Raw genomic sequence first — 19381 nt, forward strand, 5'->3', positions numbered from 1 at the left:
TTTTAGAAAAAACTGTAACATCAAAACATAAACAATCATAATAAAATAATGATCAGCTGGTATAGCAATCCTCCCCCTTTATTTTTCTTCATATATTTACAATCTTCTTATTTGGTCCACGTGTCTTTTCCACACAATTCCGTCTTCCATTCTAACAAGATAAATAACATTTCCTATTTGTTTCTCAATTTTTCCAACTGTCCATTTGTCATTTGAATTAAGGGAGTAGTTCCTCACCAGCACCCCCTCTCCTATATTAAAGTGTCGCTTTGTTACTTGCATCTCTGTCTCTTTCAAATTAGGCTTCTCTACTAATAGATCCAGTTCTGTTCTTATATTCCTCCCAAACATGAGGCTATAGGGAGACTTCCCAGTCGTGGAATGCTGTGTTTTTCTCAACTGTTTTAGTATAGTGTTAATCTTGCTCTCGACACATCCATTTGCAATTATAAGGCTCTTCACAGTTTGGACCACCCTTTCAGCTTGTCCATTTGATTTGGGACAAAAGGGAGCGATGGTTTTTTGTAGTATTCCATACCTCATGAGAAAATCTTTAAATGGTTTTGAAGTTAATTGAGTCCCATTGTCTGATACCAGTACATGAGGAAGCCCGAAGGTTGTAAATAACCTATCTAATTGTTTAACACACCAAGCTGTAGTTGTAGACTTTGTAGGTATAATTTCTACCCACTTACTGTAGGCGTCAACGACGATTAAGTACCACCAACCCCGCAGTGGACCAGCAAAATCAATATGTATGCGTTCCCAAGGTCCGTTCGGGAGCTCCCATGGGTGTGTTGTCTCCTTAGGTGGATTTTTCAATTTTTGTTGACATGAATGACAATGTTTCACCATAGCTTCAATTTCTTGATCCATATTTCTCCAATAACAGTAGCTTCTTGCTAGCAATTTCATTTTTGTCATGCCCATATGACCAGCATGTAATTCTTCCAAGACTTGTTTGTGTAAAGTGGAAGGTACACAAATTCTATGACCTCTGAATATACAACCATCTTGTAAGCAAAACTCATTATCGTTCAAACCAATTTCTTTTAAGCTTTTTCCTGATGTAAGATGTTCGTATACCTTTTTGAGGTCCTCATCCTTTTTGGGTTTCTTCTTCAATTAGTCTTCTTGATACAGGCATCATCTCTACTTGATTCATTAGATATTGCTCATGATCGTCACATACATTTGATACTTCTGTAACAGGAAATCTTGATAAATAATCCACATTAGCATGTTGTGTTGTACTTCGGTATTCAATCGTATAGTCAAAACCCGATAAGAAATGAGCATAGTTAAAAATCCTCGATGCAGTCATAGATGGTAAGGTCTTTGTTGGGTTGAAGATGGATACAAGGGGTTTGTGGTCTGTTATTAAGACAAACTTCCTTCCATAACAGTATGCAAAGAATTTCTTCAAGCCCCAGTAAATTCCTACAGCTTCTTTATCTATCTGACTGTACTTGCGTTCTGTTCTTGTAAGCGATCTTGATGCAAATGCAATGGGCCTCTCAGATCCATCTTTGTACCTATGTGATAAGCAAGCCCCTAGCCCTGTGGGACTTGCATCTGTTGCTAGGATTAACGTTTCATTTGGGTCATAGTGAGCTAGGGTTTGATCACTTGTTATTTCTGCTTTTACTTTCAGAAATGCATCTTCACAATCTTGAGTCCATATGAATTTTTTTCCTTGCCGTAACAAACCATTCAGTGGTTCCAGTAAACTGGACATGTTTGGTACAAAACGTGTGTAATAGTTGGCTAGACCTAAAAATACTCTTAGCTGATGTACATCATCTGGTCGTTTGGCTTTAGTTATAGCTTTGACATTATCAGCAGATTTGTGTAAGCCATTTTTGTCTATGACGTGTCCTAAATACTTAACACTTTTCTGGAAAAATTTACATTTTTCATGATTTAAACGCAAATTAAACTGTCTGATTCTTTCAAAAACTTTCTCTAGGCGATCCAAAGTTTCTGAAATAGTACTTCCCTGTACCAAAATATCATCAAAAAAACAAACTGTACCTTTCAAACCGTGGAGAACTTTATCCATAAACCGTTGCCAAATACTCGGTGCAACTTTTATGCCAAACATCATTCGATTTACTCTATAAAGTCCCAAATGAGTACTTATCGTCTGTATTTCTTTAGACTCATCATCCATCGGAAGGTGAAGATAAGCATTACTAATGTCCAATGTGCAGAAATATCGACCTTTATTCATGTTAGTGAAAATATCTTCAATTCGTGGGATTGGGTATTTGTCATCACATATAAGTTTGTTTGCCGTCACTTTGTAGTCAGCGCAAATTCTTACGTTTCCATTTGCCTTTCTTACTGGAACAATGGGAGTTCCCCATTTCGAACTTTCAACTTTTGATATTATTCCATTGCTTTCAAGTCTATTGAGTTCTTCTTCAACTGATTTCTTCAATTCGTAAGGAACTTGTCGAGGTTTGATAAAAATAGGTCTAGCTCCTTCTTTTAACTCTATGTGTCCTTGTTCTGATGTAATTTTTCCGATTTCGGGTCTGAAAATTTCTTGAAAATCTGTTAATAATTTGTCCAATTTTTCTGAACAATCACTCTCAACTACTTTGATATCTGCCCAATCCATGTTTACTTCTCTCAGCCACTCCCTTCCAAATATTGGCTCTACTTTTTGTCTCAGGACGTACAATTTTCCGTAGAAATTAAAATCTCTGTATTTGCACTCGACAAAACAAACTCCAAGAGGCTTAATGATTTCACCAGTATAAGTTTTCATCTCAACTGCAGTTTTGAAAAGACGTTTATTTACATGTAGTGATTGAAAATCACTGTTAGATATTGAGCTTAACGCTGCGCCTGTATCAAGTTCCATTTTCAGTCTCTTTCCCTCAATATCCACATCTATTAAAAACTTATCACTTCCAGGTGAATTTGACGCCATTGTATAAATCTCGTGGACCGACGAATGGTTGTCCTCTACATCAATTAAGTTTGATTTCAGTTCCTTGTTCTTCCCAGTTTTGACTTCAGTTCTACAGCTAGATAAGCAAACTCTTGAAATATGTCCAATCTTATTACATTTTCTACAGAATTCATTCTTAAATCTGCAAAAATTAGCCTTATGCCGTTCACTGCCACACCTGTAACACTTTCCTTTCAAATTTTCAAAAGAAACTATGGTTTTGTTTCCCTTGAATGCACTTTGTTTGTCTTGGTAACCAGCTTGCAGTCGGTTAATGTTAAGTGTGTCTTTTAGAATTGAATCTTGATTTTTCAAATTAATTTCATAACTTTCCGATTTAGATTGTTCTATGGAAATCGCAGTTTGCACCACTTTGTTGTAAGAAATTTTGCTATCTTTTCCTTGAAGAAGTCTAATCCTGATTTCATTGTCTCTTAGCCCCCGTATGAACTGCATTTTTAAAAACATATCACTTACCGTACTTTCACAGTTATAACAGTAAAAATCACAGTCAGTTGCTAAACGTTTCAGTTCTCTGGCATATACAGCTATGTTCTCTCCAGGTTCTTGAACTTTGCAAACAAATTTATGTTGGTTAGCTAGTATGCTAGGTGAAGGCTCAAGACAATTTCTTAAGGATTCGGTGAGTTCATTGAATGTTTTGTCGCCTGGTAACTCAGGAGCTATTGAATCACACAATGTTTGGTGCATTTCTGGAATAAGTGTACTGATAAACAAACATGTTTTAGTCTTTTCATCTGTAATTTTCTTTAACTGAAAATAGCTTTCAAGTCTCATCAAGAAATTTTTAAATGTTTCATTCTCTGTGTAGGGTGTAAAGTTTATGTTGGGTACATGGCTATTGTGTTCAACTGACATAGAAGTTTCGTGTTCATCTGTAATTTTGTTCTGTGTAAAGAATGGCTGTAGTAATGCTCTTATCTCTAAATATACCTCTTCTACATCAGCTCTGTAGTCTTGTTCTTTTTATAAATCATTTTCATCTACTATCTTCAAAACATCTTCATGTAGTAGCATGAATTTATGCCATGCTTCCTCTGCAACAGTCAATCTGCCAGGAGCATCATAGACTGATGAACCCCTGCTTCTTAAAAGGTGTAGAGTTCTTTTGATTTGTCCTTTAAGTGCTCCCCTTTGATGCTTTAATCTTCTGATATCATTTCTTTCATCACTCGTCGCCATTTGTTGTGTTTTAAATAAAGAATAGATTTGAATAACTTAATGAACTCATTTTATTAAGATGTAAACAGAAAACTAAAACTGTAAAATCAAAACATAAACAATCATAAATAAAATAATGATCAGCTGGTATAGCACATGAGAATCAAGATAAGCTTAAAATCTTTTAATCAAGCTGATCAGGGAACAAATATCTTTACGCCACACTACACTATTTTGACCACTACACTATTTTGACGAACTTCCCACACAAGGATCAGCAAGTCAAGAAAACAGCTGTCAAGAAAACAGCAATCAAATGGGGTTTCATTACTTACTACTGTACTGTAATGAGTTTTACCGGACACCAACCAGCTGATTATACTGTATTTGGCGATGAGTGGTTATAAACAAAAACATAACCTCTCAGAGGTTATGATTAGTGATTTTTGTCCTTTAGTTGGTGGTAATATATAAGGATTAGTACAGATTTAGTAGTTTGGCGTAAACTTATCGTACGTCACTCGTCCAAAGTGTGTTTACCGGACTCATATGGTAATCCCGTACTCGACTTCTTCTTGCTCGGAAACGACCACACTCATCCGGTAAACACTTATTTTCAGGACTAGTAAGGTAATATACTATTAAAATGAGGTATCACTTGACCTACCTTTATATTTGAAAATTGTCCAAAAACTACCATTTAGATGCGTTTGAGAGATTTCAAAGTGTATACTTTGTATACTTCTCAAAGACTCTGAGGAAAGTGTATTGACGTAGAAAATGTGTTTAGGTAGTTTGTAGAAGGTCGTACACATTTGCTCACTAAGACCAGCAGCGGGTGTTCACCAGTTTCCATTGATACAATGATTGAATTTGAGGAAACTTTGCTTGGCGATCGGCGTGTTAGAAGCTTCCAGGGCTTACCATAGTCCTGGATAGTTTTATAGAGATGTTCTTTATTAGTTTGCCAGCCTCTCTCATTCAGGCACACCGTGATCTGCATGTCAAATTTGTATAACTTTGGTTACAGCTTCAACAGGTACTCAATGGAAACCTTGATTTATGGATAGCCCTAGTATTTTTAATACATTCTCAGGATACTTAATTATTAAATATTAATAATATATAGTTCTTTATGAATATAGATAGATAATAAATTAAGCATTAATCCAAAATTATAGAAGGATATAAGGTATTTTCCCCTGAGTACTTAACATCTTTATCTTACATCATACATCTAAACTCATACACATACACACTCATTAATATGCATTCTATACTAAAATGATCAGTGTGTTCTAACATTTTACAACTATTATCTAAATGCTTAACAACATAGGGAAAAGAATGCCCACGATTATTCATATCGGTCATATAATATCAGATAACAAAATTTGTTATACACAACAACTAACTATTTTTGCATGTATATGTCTTACAAAGTAATAAAATCAGATCGGTAGTCTGAATATGATTTCTGATCTACTAGTAAGAACGTGAAACATTCATTCCACTATGTTGTTAGACAAAGATAATAAAGCTAAACTTACTTCCAGAAAACAGAGACTAAAGAAACACAAACAACTAAGAGATCAAGAAGATTAAATGCTGAACGGCAAAATGCCCCATCGTGTAGAACAAAGCCGTAGGAAATTATTTTCAAACATATTTCAAAAGTGAAAATTGATGTGAAGAAATAGTCACAGTAACCAAGTATCTGAAACAAAAAAAAAGGGATTTCAACCATAAAACTTTAGCCGAGTTATACCTGTAAATATATAATTTCTCCCATTTTTATCTCACTACCAATGTCTATGTTTACACCTTTGGTTTTGTTGGGCATAGTAATTTGACATATATTTTCTGTTCAAAGAATGAAAATAGGAGTTACCTACAGGGTCAGACTGGGATCCCTAATAGGGTGCTATGTTTCGCTTAGTAAATATCTAAGAGAGGGCAATCAGGTGGTGCTAGCCCTCCGGGAGGTCTGGGGGGGTACGGAATACACCCAGGGAGAGAGGGGTCCTGCCCTGGAAAATTTAGAAAAATTAAGTCTGAAAAACATCTTTTTGAGCAGTTTTCTTGCCAGGAAAATGTGTGATTTACTTGTTCATTTATTGCTGAATATTTATAGGTGTTGTTACTTCTGTACCTATCTGTTCAAATCAAGGAGAGGGTGGGATTTTATCATTATTTGCAGAATGGTTTGCTTTAATCTTTAATTTATATTTTATTGAACTGTCAACATGGTAAAACAAGTTATGGTAAAAATAATGATTTTTCTTTTCCTTGTAGTTAATATCTAGACAAAAATATATTTTCAAAACATTTGTTTGGATATAATTTTGACAATCTGCATGGGGCTGGATGGGGATAGGCTGTGGAGTGGTGAGGGTTCCCACCGACCCCTACAAATCCACCCAGCCCCCTCCCCCACATTAGAATGTAGAGAGTGGGAAAAATGTAAAAAAATAAAAGTCAAGAGTCAATGGAATGACTACGTCCCTGCCCCACCGCTCTCGGCACTCGGCGAGAGGGAAGGGTCGCGGTATTCAGTGTTTATCACATCCCCACATGCCCTTAGAGTGAGGTGACATTACATTTTATTACACAAATATTAACACCAATACAAAGTAGGTAGTTAACTGTTCAAAGGTTTTCTTCAAAAGATGCCCATTACTCCTGCCAAATTCTATATCTAGTCAGGAAGTAAATTTCCAGGGAGGTAAAATTCAGCATTAGCTACTCGGATAATTTTACGAGGGGCATGAAATTCCGGGTTGTACATGTATAGTTTTCTTAAATGTTAATTATATGAGCAGGGGAAACAATTCTGACTTTGATTTAAAGTCAAAATGATCACGCTCTGTCTGTTTTCAGATGGTTTCTATCTCAGTTCGGGAAAATAATTGTAAATATAATGTGTTCTGTGTTCGGTATAAACTTTAAGTGTATTTAACAAATCGTTCTACGAGGATTGACCTGATGATGTGACCTTTGTCACGAAACCGGTCGTCATCCAACAAAATCAAAGGATATTGAACAGGTAACAGTTTATTTAATAATTTAAATCTTCAATATCCAGAAGTAGGTTAATGAACTCTAAATTAAAATGGTTCTTATGTCTAGTATTATGATAATGAATACTACTGTGAAGATCTAATTCATTATATTTATATATAACACGCATTATACATTCAAGGTTATATTCGTCATAAACCGTCAACATGTTTAGCTCATAAAATTTATTTTTTACTGATATTTGTTCTTCTAGATTTAATATAATTCTCAAAGCTTCTTTCTGACAAATCAAGATTGTATCTAAGTTGTGTTTACTTGTACCACCATAAACTACTAAACCATAACATAATGTGAGAGTGGATATGTCAAGACTACATAACAACGACATTTCTCTTAGAACATAAAGACCCGATGCAATTTTGTTAGCCAATTTTAGTACATGTTGGTCTCAACTGAGATTATTGTCAACGTCAACCTCAACTCCTAAAGATTTGGTATTTAAAGAAGTGTTATAAATACCAAAAGCTTTTAATTTGTGTAGAACTTGTCAGTCATATTGTTGTAGTTATGTTAGGTTATAATAAATAACTGTAAGTAATGGTTTTGTGACTATGTTCATAGTTCCCAACATTAATATAGGCTACCTAAAAGAAAAAAGTATTTTACCTCATTTCGAGTTGAGTTTGCATGAATAGGATCTTCTGCTGCTAGGAGAGCAGATGATACCATAATACATACTAAGATGACGTTTCCAAAATGACTGTGATTGCAGAACCAATGACAGAATACTCTTATCCTGAAAAATCAACTTCGTTTTATTACAGCTTATTGCATACCATAAAAAGTTTATTCTTTATTTAATTCTCTAAACAGAAAAGTTACCAGTATTAATGTTACACTTAACTCTAGGCATATTTTAAATATTTAAATTCCAAGGCACACTTAAACTTCTTTAGTTTTTTAATTTTTAGATTCATAGGCCTACATATTTCCTTTTGTTTATTAACTTTGTTTTAACAAATATACAGGGTGACAAAGAGTCTGGAAACGGCTTAATATGTTTTTAACTAAATCCAATAGAAAATTCAAACCTTTCACATCAACCTACATGTATGAAAACTACTTTTTCCAAGTATTATCATTTTTTTACCTCTACCAGGGGTCGACCCATGAGGAGTAGGTACATAATGTTTAAAGTAAGCATAGGTTGAAATGCACATCATTTTAAAGGGTTAGTCAAGTTGAGTTCATTGCTGAAACCGCGTCTCAAAAGGTTCATCCATTACAAAATGGCGGCTGTTCAAAGTTCTTGTGGAATATACCTGCACAGGCCTTAGTATTGGTAAATAAATAATCGTATTAAACATAGCTTGAGAGCTGAAATTGTATTCTAAAGTCAACTAGCTCATAGACTAAGTTTATTCAATCTTCAAAACAAATTTAACCAGGTTTCAGATTTTCCGGCTAATGTTAACTAATAACTATGAGTATTTACCAATACTAAGGCCTGTGCAGGAATAATCCGCAAGAACTTTGGACTGCTGCCATTTTGTAACGGATGAACATTTTTTGACGCGGTTTCAGGCAATGAACTCCACTTGACCAGACCTTTAAAATGATGTGCTTATCAACCTATGCTTACTTTAAAGATTATGTACCTCTCCTCATGGGCCGTCCCCTGGCGAAGGTAAAAAATTGGCAATGCTTGCAAAAAGTAGTTTTCATAGGTTGATGTGAAGAGTGAAAGGTTTGAACTTTCTAACGAATTTAGTTAAAAAGATATCAAGCTGTTTGCAGACTTTTTTGTCACCCTGTATAACATTTATGTATTAATTATAAAGAACAAGAGATTCTTTAAGAATAACTAATCCGCAATTGCCAAGTAAATAAATGAAAGCCACTGATCCAAATGCATTTGTCTAAATGAAAACAACAAACTCTATTAGAAGACCCCAGGGGAAAAAGAGGGTAAGTCCACTATTTTGCGTTTTTGAGTTAAGGATGAAAAACGGTTCTTTGTTGTTGAAATTTTCACATGGTAAACTCAAAAGGGGAAGAAGAAGGTTAGTACGGCTGTAATTTACATTGGAAGATATGGGGGTGTGGGGAAGAAGGAGGCAAGTCCAGTACGTAGTGGGGAAGAAAGAGGCAAGTCTCTACTTGTTGCTTATAGAACGAGTGACTCACCGCCTGACTGCCAAGCCAGTACCCACTTGTTTGTCAGTGAGACTAGACGCTTGTCAGTGAATAACCTATTTTGGCGTATGAATGTGTGGATTCGACCTAATTTTGCGCAATATAGTGGGTTTAACAGTGCAGTGTTAGGTTAGAAAATGTCGGATAGTGATCAGAATGTTGATGAGTGTGTCAGTTTTCCTAAGAAAAGAAAACGTTTCGGTCGAGTAAGTGATGCTAGTAAGAAGATTAGGGCTCAATCTCATGAGTTAGGAGAGGACTGTTCTTGCTATAAACGATGTTTTGATAATTTGTCTTTAGATGAAAGAAACGGGTTGATCGCTAAATTTAATGAGCTCGGGGAGTGGAAAAAGCAAACAGACCATTTAGCTGGACTGATTAGTATACAATTAATTAAGCATAGGAAACCCAGAAAGCCTATGAACGAGGCTAATTTGAGGAAAGCCATGTATGGCTATAAAGTGAGATTAACCCGTAATGGCAATCCACTTGACATTGTTGTATGTCAAAAGGCTTTTCGCTCCGTCCACGGTATATAAAAAAAAAAGATTAGAAAATATTCAAAAGGCTTTGACAGATACCGGTATGGCACCCAATGATATGCGTGGTAAACACGAAAATCGACCGCACAAACTTTCGACTGAAACCATAACTTGACCTCCAGACATTGGCGAAGTTTTGCAGTGAAGAGTCCCAGAATTTCTACAAGGAGCTTCAAGTAAAGCAGTAACGATGACACAAGTAAGTCCGTAATGAAGTAGGCTATATTGTTAAATATAAATCCAAATAAAATTGAGTCGTTTTCAAAATCGGTTACTGATTTATTATACAATTTTGAGCAATGAGGCAGTAATTTTATTTATTTTTTTCAGGTGGCGGTACCTTTTAAGAATGTTCGTGAATGAAGAAAAAATACACCTAAATTAAAATGAAAAAAAACTGTATGTTTAGATTTCTTAATATTGTTTTTATAATATTTCAACAATTATTAAACTACTTGACTTTTTGAACTTACAGTATTGTTTAATTTTGATACCTCTTTCTTCCCCTGGTTTTGGGTGACTTGCCTCCTTTTTCCCCCAAAAAAGTGGTGGTTAGGTCAAAAAAATATTATTAAAACATAATAATTATAAAAGTCAATATAACGGTATAAGTAGATATCATAACAAACATATATCTTAAATTAACAGTATATTTGCCTTTTATATAAAGCGAATATTGAATTCTGTATAGGGTTTGAAACTTAAGATTGCGCGCCCTGAAAAGTTTGCAAAAGTGGACTTGCCCCCTTTTTCCCCTGGGGTCTTCGGTACTGTAACAATACAGCAATTCTTATAATGAACATATCCAACCCCATTTTATGACTGTAGTTGCAAATCCAACATTTCCTTGTTAAGTTGTACATTTACACTGCTTCCTTTGACGAAATTCATCTTCTTTAGCTGTTGATGATGCATTAAGATCATATGACCATTTTAGATGAATGATGATTTTAGATGATTTATCTTGCTTTGAATTTGTGAAATCATCATCGACTCTATAGGATATGTACTGGAACCTACTTAGTGTTATCAAAATCATTTAAATTTTAAATTGTATTTGAATTGCAATAATTGGAAAAAGAAAAGAAAATATGCTGGGTTTTTGTTAATTCACAAGCATAAATACTCCTTAAATTGCAGAAACTTTAGAGAAGAAAGAAAAGAGAGAAAAAAACCACAAGTTCTAGAAGATAGAATACTAACAACAATAAGCAAATAAGAAGCAGCTAGCTAGTTACAAAGCGACTACAATATGGGTTCGCTACATCTAATTCAACCACCAACTTGTTCTTGATTCGACTTGAAGAAGAAATAACATCGAAATTTGGGGGTACTAAAATTTCTGTTGTCGAAGTGTTGTTTTCCAAATAGTGAACAAATCATTCTCAACAAAACTTAGTGAACATATTTGTTCCCATTTAAATGGTTTTACTTTTCAATCAAATTAAACCATTACATAAGTTTCAGGATTTGTCTTCTTTTTTTGTTTATGATTTAAAATATTTTTTCACTTTGATTAAATTAACTTCATAGGGAAAAAGTTATGTACCAGACTCACTTCTACGACATTTTGTTAATGATTATTTTAAGCTTTGAATTAATTGATTGGGCACTGGAAGTTAAACCTTGTAAGTACTAAGCAGTAAAAATAAACATCAATCATCTAATTTGTGCTTTGTGCCAAAGTATTGAAATATAGTATTTTATTTGGAACTAAATTTAAAATTGAAAATCCTAGAAGTAGAAGGTGCAACATAGGAAAGACAATTGAGTGTGCAAATCTAATGAGAAATACAACTAATAAGCAAAATAAGTATAGCAACTAAGCAAAAAAAAAAAAACATAGAGCAAAAAAAGTTGAAATGAGGACTAATTGAACTAAGATGAAAGAATCGATGAAGCGCTCAGAGGGGCCAAAGAATCGTCTTTTCACCTGTTGGTACTTGAAAAAATGAAGAATGAGGATGCAGGTGGTATTGGCTGTTTTTTCTCAGCCATGTTGAATTCAGAGAGTCTCCTAGGCCTTGCAGATACTCCGTCTTCTAGCTCCAAGTCTAATAACAAGCATCTGCCAATGAGATCTGTCTATAGATACAAGGAGCCGATGATCCTTGTCCAAATATAATGACACTAATCTCCAGCGCAGTAGATGATTTATACTGTGTTAATATAATGAAAAGGAGGAATAACACATAAGGAATGGCTGACATTTTGGAGTAGAATGGACTTTTAAAGCTGTTTAGCAAAAAAGGATTTTGGGTGAAGGAAATCAATAGTTATTTGTGAAATAGAATTAGTGGGAGAGGGGGGGTTTTAGTTGAGTAATAACTGATGAGAACAGTTATACATTGTAAAATTCACATTTAAATAGCATTTGCGTAGTTTTGTTTGAACACATTTTAACAATAAGCCGTGTTTTAGATTCCTTTGTTAATTAATAGATTGGTTCTTATGATGTCCAGTTTATAAAATACATTTTTGAATTTGTTGTACTTTAAAATGAAACCGCTCCTAACACAATGGATCAAATATTTTTATCAGACTCCTAAAGAGTTATAGGTAATTTAGGTTTATAAAAATTATTTTATCATAGTCATAAATTAGAGTACCTAATCTATAAATTCAACAAAGGAATCTAAAATTGCATAAAATGTGGTGCACAGCTGCTTAACCTACCTGTTTGTATGACTAAATATAAAAAAGGAGCTGCCTAAGGGAAGAGGCTTTTTTTCTGTTTTCTGGCTGGAATCAGAAAGGCGGCGAGGCAATGCCGATGCCTTGTGCAGCACTGCTTCATCTGAGATGGACCCTTCCATGCGCTTCTCTGTTAAAATAAGCAGCTCACACCACATTAACATACTAGAACAATTTCTAAACTGATACTGAAAAATTTGTGATGGATAAATTAATTGTTGGGTAGAAGAATGCAAATTGAGGTTGAGGGATCAAGGATAAAAGATAAACAATGAATAAGTTTAGTAGATCATTTCTCACGTGCTTGTCAAAAATATATTTTATATTCAGTAGAGTTTCAATAATCCAATCAGAACTGGCCATGGTAAGATCGGGTAGCATAACAAATAATGAAAACAAATTTTTCATTATTTTAACATAAAAAACATTCCAAATAAAGGTTCCAAACCTAAACATTACAAGGGAAGTAGGCCTATAGACAGTAGCGTAGCCAGGAATGAGTAAGGGGGGGGGGGTTTACATAGCAGACTGGAGGGGGGGGGGTCTGAGGGCAACACCCGTGATCTTTTAGGACATTAATAATGAGGTATTTTAAGGGCCATTTAAAAAAAGTAAAATATTATGTAATAATGTAAGTATATAATGAGTATTTTTGATTTCTTCTAACTTCAAACACACAATATTTGAATATTGAATAACATTTTCTATTGAGTGCAAATGTAAATTGTGTATGAAATTGAGAAATTTTAATGTAAGTAATGACTGATAAATTCAACAAATAATCAACGTTTGTCCTTAATTCACATCGTTGTATCATGTTACAAAATCGCGATTGCAGAAGATGATCATTACGTTACTGTAGCCCCAATTGTGGAGTTAACAGTTTTGGAATTTGAATTTAAGGTTGAAAACTAATTATAATAAGATTAAAATAACAGTAAGGTCCGATTTTTAGAGTACCGGTAGGTTCTGTATTGTATGTTAATATTGTAGGCCTACTTAGTTTTGATATTTAAGACCCCATATTTTTGTATTCAAGTTTTAACATTGGAACTAAAAATGTTGCAAGTCACGTCTCCTAACATTTTTAAAGACAATTTTTTTACCAAACACATGGGTTATTTTAGGGTTGAGAAGGAAGAGAATAACATTAGACTATAATTAAAGTTATCTCCCGCGATCACGGCAAAGTCGTGAAATCTTCCGCGATCACAGAGACATCATAAACATCTCCTGTAAACATAGGAACATCATGTACATCTTCCATGGGAGGATTATGGACACCTTCCGCGATCATCGATACATTGTGATCATCTTCAGTGATCATAGAAACATAGTGACCGTCTCCCGCAACTGCGGCGAATTTGTGAAATTCATCTGCGATTAAAGATACATCATGAACATCTGCCGCGATCACAGGGGCATTATGAATATCTTCCACGATTATGGCTGTTGCCATAACAAATTCATCTTGTAAGTAATAATAATGTAATTTTATTATTACTATTTAATTTAATTTTAATTTTATTATTGATTTTGTAATTAATCTGGCAATGATTACATAGTAAAACATAATATTTTACTATAAAATATTATGTTTAATGAACATCTTCTGATAACACGGAGGCATTAACATCTTCCACAATCACGGACACATAATGATCGTCTCCCGCTACATCCTAATTATCTTCCTTCCTATAATCCTTTTGTCAAGGAGGGTTATGACCCCCAAACTCCCCCTTGGCTACGCCACTGCCTATACATTCAACAAACAAAAAATTAATATTAAAATATACAGAAAGAAAGTGTGAAATTGGTTTATGCTTTCTCTGTTTGACAATGCTTGGCTGTTAAATCTTGTACTCTCTTTAAAAGAAAAACTTAAATGTGTGTTCAATGTTTGAGATGTACATGTAGTCAACAAGGTATGCATGTATGAGAAATATACAAACTGTGTGGTGTGAAAATTTATATAGGGCTGTATATATCTGCAGCAAACCTGCTGACTTAAGCGAATTTCCATTTGCTTGATTCAATATTCATCAGAATATTTCCTTAGGCATATCATATTTATTCCCTATTGAAATAACATTAGGTTTCCGTACTTGTAGTTTCTGCTACAGGGAAAGTAATCAAGATTTTTTTTATGTTAATACCTAAGTAATAGTATGGAATAAGCTAATCAAAATTTAATCAAGAAATCCATAATCAAACTAAATACAACAGTTTAGTAAACCAATAACCTCCATAAAAGTAAAAGAGTTTTAGTTTTGTTTTCAAAATTTATTCGTAACTAAATATTTTATCAAGCGTACACAAATTCTTCAATATACTAAATTATTTGTTTTTTTGCTCTAAAAAATGTCTTGGAAAGAATTTGCAAAATGTTATGTTTTAAGGGTTAAAAATGGAAAAAACCAATTTATTTATACCTTATACAACCCTGTTCCCACAGTCTGATCATGCTAGTCCGGAACTCGTTTGAATTAATGTTGGTTTACAAGCTTACAAGGTTTACAATAGCTCATTTCCTACTTATCTGGGAAATTTGCTAAATAATGGGAAGTTCAGTCAAGCATCTCTTGAGTAGAGGGGGACAAAAGTGGTTGTCTTGACACATTAACTAGGATGTACAGTCACGCCACACGTAAACAGCTCATTTACTCATGTGGCCATAAAGAGAGTCGAATAACGTGGAAGGTCAGTTGATCTAAACTCTACTATAAAATATTTCAATATTTTCTGCATTTTGAGCCTTAGTTATTGTTATGTCATAACTTGTCAACATATGAAGGGAATTAACACTAAACAAACTAACTAAACGTAACTACAAAAAATATGACATATTATTATACATGTTTAAATAATGCTCCTTGTACGCTATAATTTCTTTCACAACCAGAAGTTTAATATTATTAATAGCTCAACAGATAGGATTTTTTTTTTTATACATTAATTTTATCATTAATCTAATCGCTCAATAGATTTACACTTTTTCTTATACATTAACTTTTTTTAACTTTAATGAAAATGATTTACAAAAAATTTTAAGGGTCATCATACTCAGGTATTCCTTGCTATACATGGACAAATTCAGACAAAGTTCTATGGAAAGCAAAACCGTATAAAGCAAGGACAATTTTTAGACTGTTGCAGCCTTGTAGCAAAGCATTATTAAGATTCCACTAATATCTGAAATGGAGCTCCTTACTTTACAATAATTGTATTTAAATAAAATTACAAAGAGATTAAGAAAAGTACTTAATAAGAGGGCTATTTTTTTTTTTTTTACTTCTGATTGTTCAGTACAGAATCTAGGCTAGTGGCAGGAAATGGATGGACTCCATTCACACACAAAACCATCACTCATAAAAGGCATTCTAGTGTTAAGAAGAAAAATCCACTTTGGTAAGAGCATCAGTAATAGCAGATATCTTTATGTCCCCCCCACGCTCCACGCAAGCTTCCTCTCCTCCTCATATAGGGGTAGTGGATTTTTATCCCCCTGGAATTTTACCACCTGGGCAAACGTGACGTCACAAACCAGGGGGTAAAATTCCGGCCGCGAACTTTTGAGTTTCGCGACATCAGCTCGATAGATTAAACGCGGAATTAAACATATATTTTCACGGTTGTGAATTTAATCAGAACACATAAAATTATAAAAACCTAGAGTGTACGGCCTGGATTTTTACCCCCGGAATTTTACCCCCGGAATTTTACCCCCCGGAATTTTACCCCCAGAATTTTACCCCCGGATTTTTACCCCCGGAATTTTACCCCCCGGAATTTTACCCTCCGGAATTTTACCCCCTGGCCAGATATATAAATTAGTGAGAATGATTAATTATCTTCATTCTGTTTTAATTTAAAGCAAACATTTTATTATTAAGTAGCCTACTGTATATTAATTTATTTGTAACATTAACTAATTGAACAAGTTTTTAATTTTAATTTTGAGATTCTAGTATTAGGATTCGATCTTTTAAGCCAACAGTTGGTTAATATGACGTATAAAAAATCAACTGAATGATAATTGTTTCGAACATTTCTTTACAAAATAAATAAAGATTGGCTACTAAATAATAAAATGATTACAATTAATTAAAAACATAAATAAGAAAATCAATCATTCAATTTCTAAAATCAGCCAGGGGGTAAAATTCCAGGGGGTAAAATTCCGGGGGTAAAAATCCGGGGGTGAAATTCCGGGGGTAAAATTCCGGGGGTAAAAATCCGGCCCGTACATCTTTAGTTGTCTAAACGCTAGTTATATGGACAGGGGGTAAAATTCCGGTTTTTATCGCTAATCTAATTAATCACGCTCTGGCTATTTTCATTAGACTTCCAAATCCGGGGGGGGGGGGGTAAAATTCCGGCCGCGAACAAACTTTTGGCCACTCAGGTTCCTACGTCATAGTGACGTCAGCTTTGCCCAGGGGGTAAAATTCCAGGGGGATAAAATTCCGTTGACCCCTCATATGAACTTAAAAATGTAACATATCTTTCAACCTCTGTTAAAATGTCCAGTTTCATTTTGTCAGAATTTTCTCTGTCGTCTTCATTTTACTTACTACCACTTTTATCATTGAAGGGGGTTCCTGAAATTTCTAACTTTTCCATTCACCCGAAAAAATCACCTTTTTGCATACCTTTTACTTTTGATGCGCTTAAATCATAAGATTTAAAAGTTAAAACTTCACCACTTATTATGGGAACCAGTACACAAGACAGCTGAGTGTTTAACACTTTTTAACAAATTCCACAGGAATATTTAGCCATAATCCTCCATTAAAAACCAATTGAACAAGAAATAATTGCTAGTTAATTGGTTTTAAGTAGTAGTGCAAAGTATAACTTATAAAAAATATCATTTATAAAAAGTACAAAACTGTTCAGATGAAATTTTAATTTATTATGAGTGTGCAGCGCAGCAATAGTGGAGTGTGTATGTAGTATGGGAGGTTAGCCCCTCGTCTATACTGAACAATCAGAGGTTGACAAAAAAACTGTCCAGTGTCCACTAAGGACTACCAGTACTCAGTAAACTTGAGAATAAAGCAATAATTCAAACAAAGTATCTTGTAATTTATTTGTTTCCAAAACTAGGAATGCTCTATTGTAAAAATGTTTAGAGATGCTTTGGTAAAGTGATACAATATTTACCTTGGTTGCCATTTTGCTCCTCGTAGTAATCATTGTTTTCTCCAACCTCCAGACAAACCTTTGTGTGACTCCTAGTGTCTTCGTCTTTGACTGACCTAAACAAAGATAACATTGAAATAACAAACAATATCGTGGTCGTACCAAATCGATTTTCAGCTGTTGAAATATATAACATTACGATTACACAAAGACTTGTGCCCAAGAAAAATTTCATAAGAGTTAAACATGCTCACCATGCATACTTGTTGTAATGATCTAAAATATGCACTTACATCAGAATCCATCATTTCAAGAGAAAAAAAGGAAGAGAGCATTTGTAGAAATATTATTCTGAAAATTACTGCCTTTCTGGGGAAATCTAAAACCCAACGTGAAATTTCTTACATTTCTTCAGTTTCCTCATCCAGATTATCCTTGTAACTTCCTCTTTCTTCGTCACTTCCGAGTTCCTCTCCCTCCCCATCCATCTGTGAACCTTGCTCTTGATTCTCTTCCATTTGTTCTTCTTCTTGTTTCTCTGCCTAAAAAGAGCATTAATATTAAAGAATCTGGTTTGTCTTTATTTTACATTAATATTTGCGTTTGGATAAGAATATAGAATTTAACACATAGAAATGACAGTACAATAAAATACATTTTATATTTGTTCAAAATTTATTTTTTTAGCTCTTTATAAAAGGCAGGATTTAAACTGTTATGGGACTTGTTCCGGATGGAAATTTTGTGATAATACTTAATTATTGTGATCATGATGTCACTGCGGTTATTGGAGATAATCATAATGTCAATTCTGATTTTGAGATTTTATAATTTTTCATTTGTTAATTTCATTACAATTTCTATCACTACATAGGATTGACAATAATATATTTCCTAACACACACACACGATTTTGAGAGGAACAAAAAAATCCTGTCCCTAACTTAAGAACCATGCATTTTGCATACAGTTGATAATAAAGGTTGTTTTTTTTTTTACGCAATCCAGATTAAAAGTACTGTGAGACACATTTTAATGATGTACCTAATAAATCAACTACTATTAACATAATACGAATTTAAGGATATCGGATCTGTAAAAAAAATATATATATCTAAAATGTATACTTTATTTGAGCTTGTGAAAACATCATGTTGAGTCTTATCATTTACAATAAATTCCCAATGACACTAAACATCATGGATAACTATGAAACCATGCATGTCAACTGATCGGCAATGAAGTAAAGAAAACAGGGATACCAACATGCAAGCTTGTTTTGACAAAAAATGTGTCTCCCAGTACTTTTAATATGGATTGCAATAAAAAAAAACTATGTACAATTTACTATAACAATTTAAAAAAATGTATTCTGAGAAAGTCTCACACAAACATAGCTTACTTCTTCATCAGCTTCTTTCTCTATTGCTGTCAGTGATTCAGCATCTGCCAGATTGTCTACAGCAATGGCCAAGAAGACGTTTAGTAGAATATCTTCAATAGAAGTTAAGGAAACCATCAACAAGGAAATCCAGCTTTCATAGCAGGCTTATACTTAGGATTAGAGGATTACTTCATCTATTGAAAAAGAACTGTGGCAATTACCAAATCCTTACAATAGTGCAAAATTTATCTATGT

General features: G+C 34.0%; 1 protein-coding gene across 13 annotated transcripts in view; it reads right to left on the reverse strand.

The window, feature by feature from the left end:
• LOC129005578 (muscle calcium channel subunit alpha-1-like) overlaps window positions 1-19381 on the reverse strand; it is a 304273-nt gene that overhangs the window by 127424 nt on the left and 157468 nt on the right. For 9 of the 13 annotated variants that reach the window (XR_008491839.1, XM_054434499.1, XM_054434492.1 and 6 more), the window contains exons 16-21: window positions 19145-19236; window positions 18148-18284; window positions 17764-17858; window positions 12580-12727; window positions 7832-7961; window positions 5695-5861 (exon numbers count right to left, since the gene is read on the reverse strand). Coding sequence is in view for 12 of the 13 variants with exons in the window: in XM_054434499.1 (XP_054290474.1) it covers window positions 5695-5861; window positions 7832-7961; window positions 12580-12727; window positions 17764-17858; window positions 18148-18284; window positions 19145-19236 (769 nt within the window). In the remaining variant the exon portion in view is untranslated. Of the gene's footprint in view, window positions 1-5694; window positions 5862-7831; window positions 7962-11836; window positions 11958-12579; window positions 12728-17763; window positions 17859-18147; window positions 18285-19144; window positions 19237-19381 lie in introns of all 13 variants that reach the window. The other 4 variants (XM_054434502.1, XM_054434494.1, XM_054434497.1 and 1 more) reach the window with 1 other exon arrangement.

The sequence above is a fragment of the Macrosteles quadrilineatus genome, unplaced genomic scaffold (assembly GCF_028750875.1).
Source record: "Macrosteles quadrilineatus isolate MER2022 unplaced genomic scaffold, UCM_ALF_1.0 Scaffold_24__1_contigs__length_1734639, whole genome shotgun sequence".
NCBI classification, from domain to species: domain Eukaryota; kingdom Metazoa; phylum Arthropoda; class Insecta; order Hemiptera; family Cicadellidae; genus Macrosteles; species Macrosteles quadrilineatus.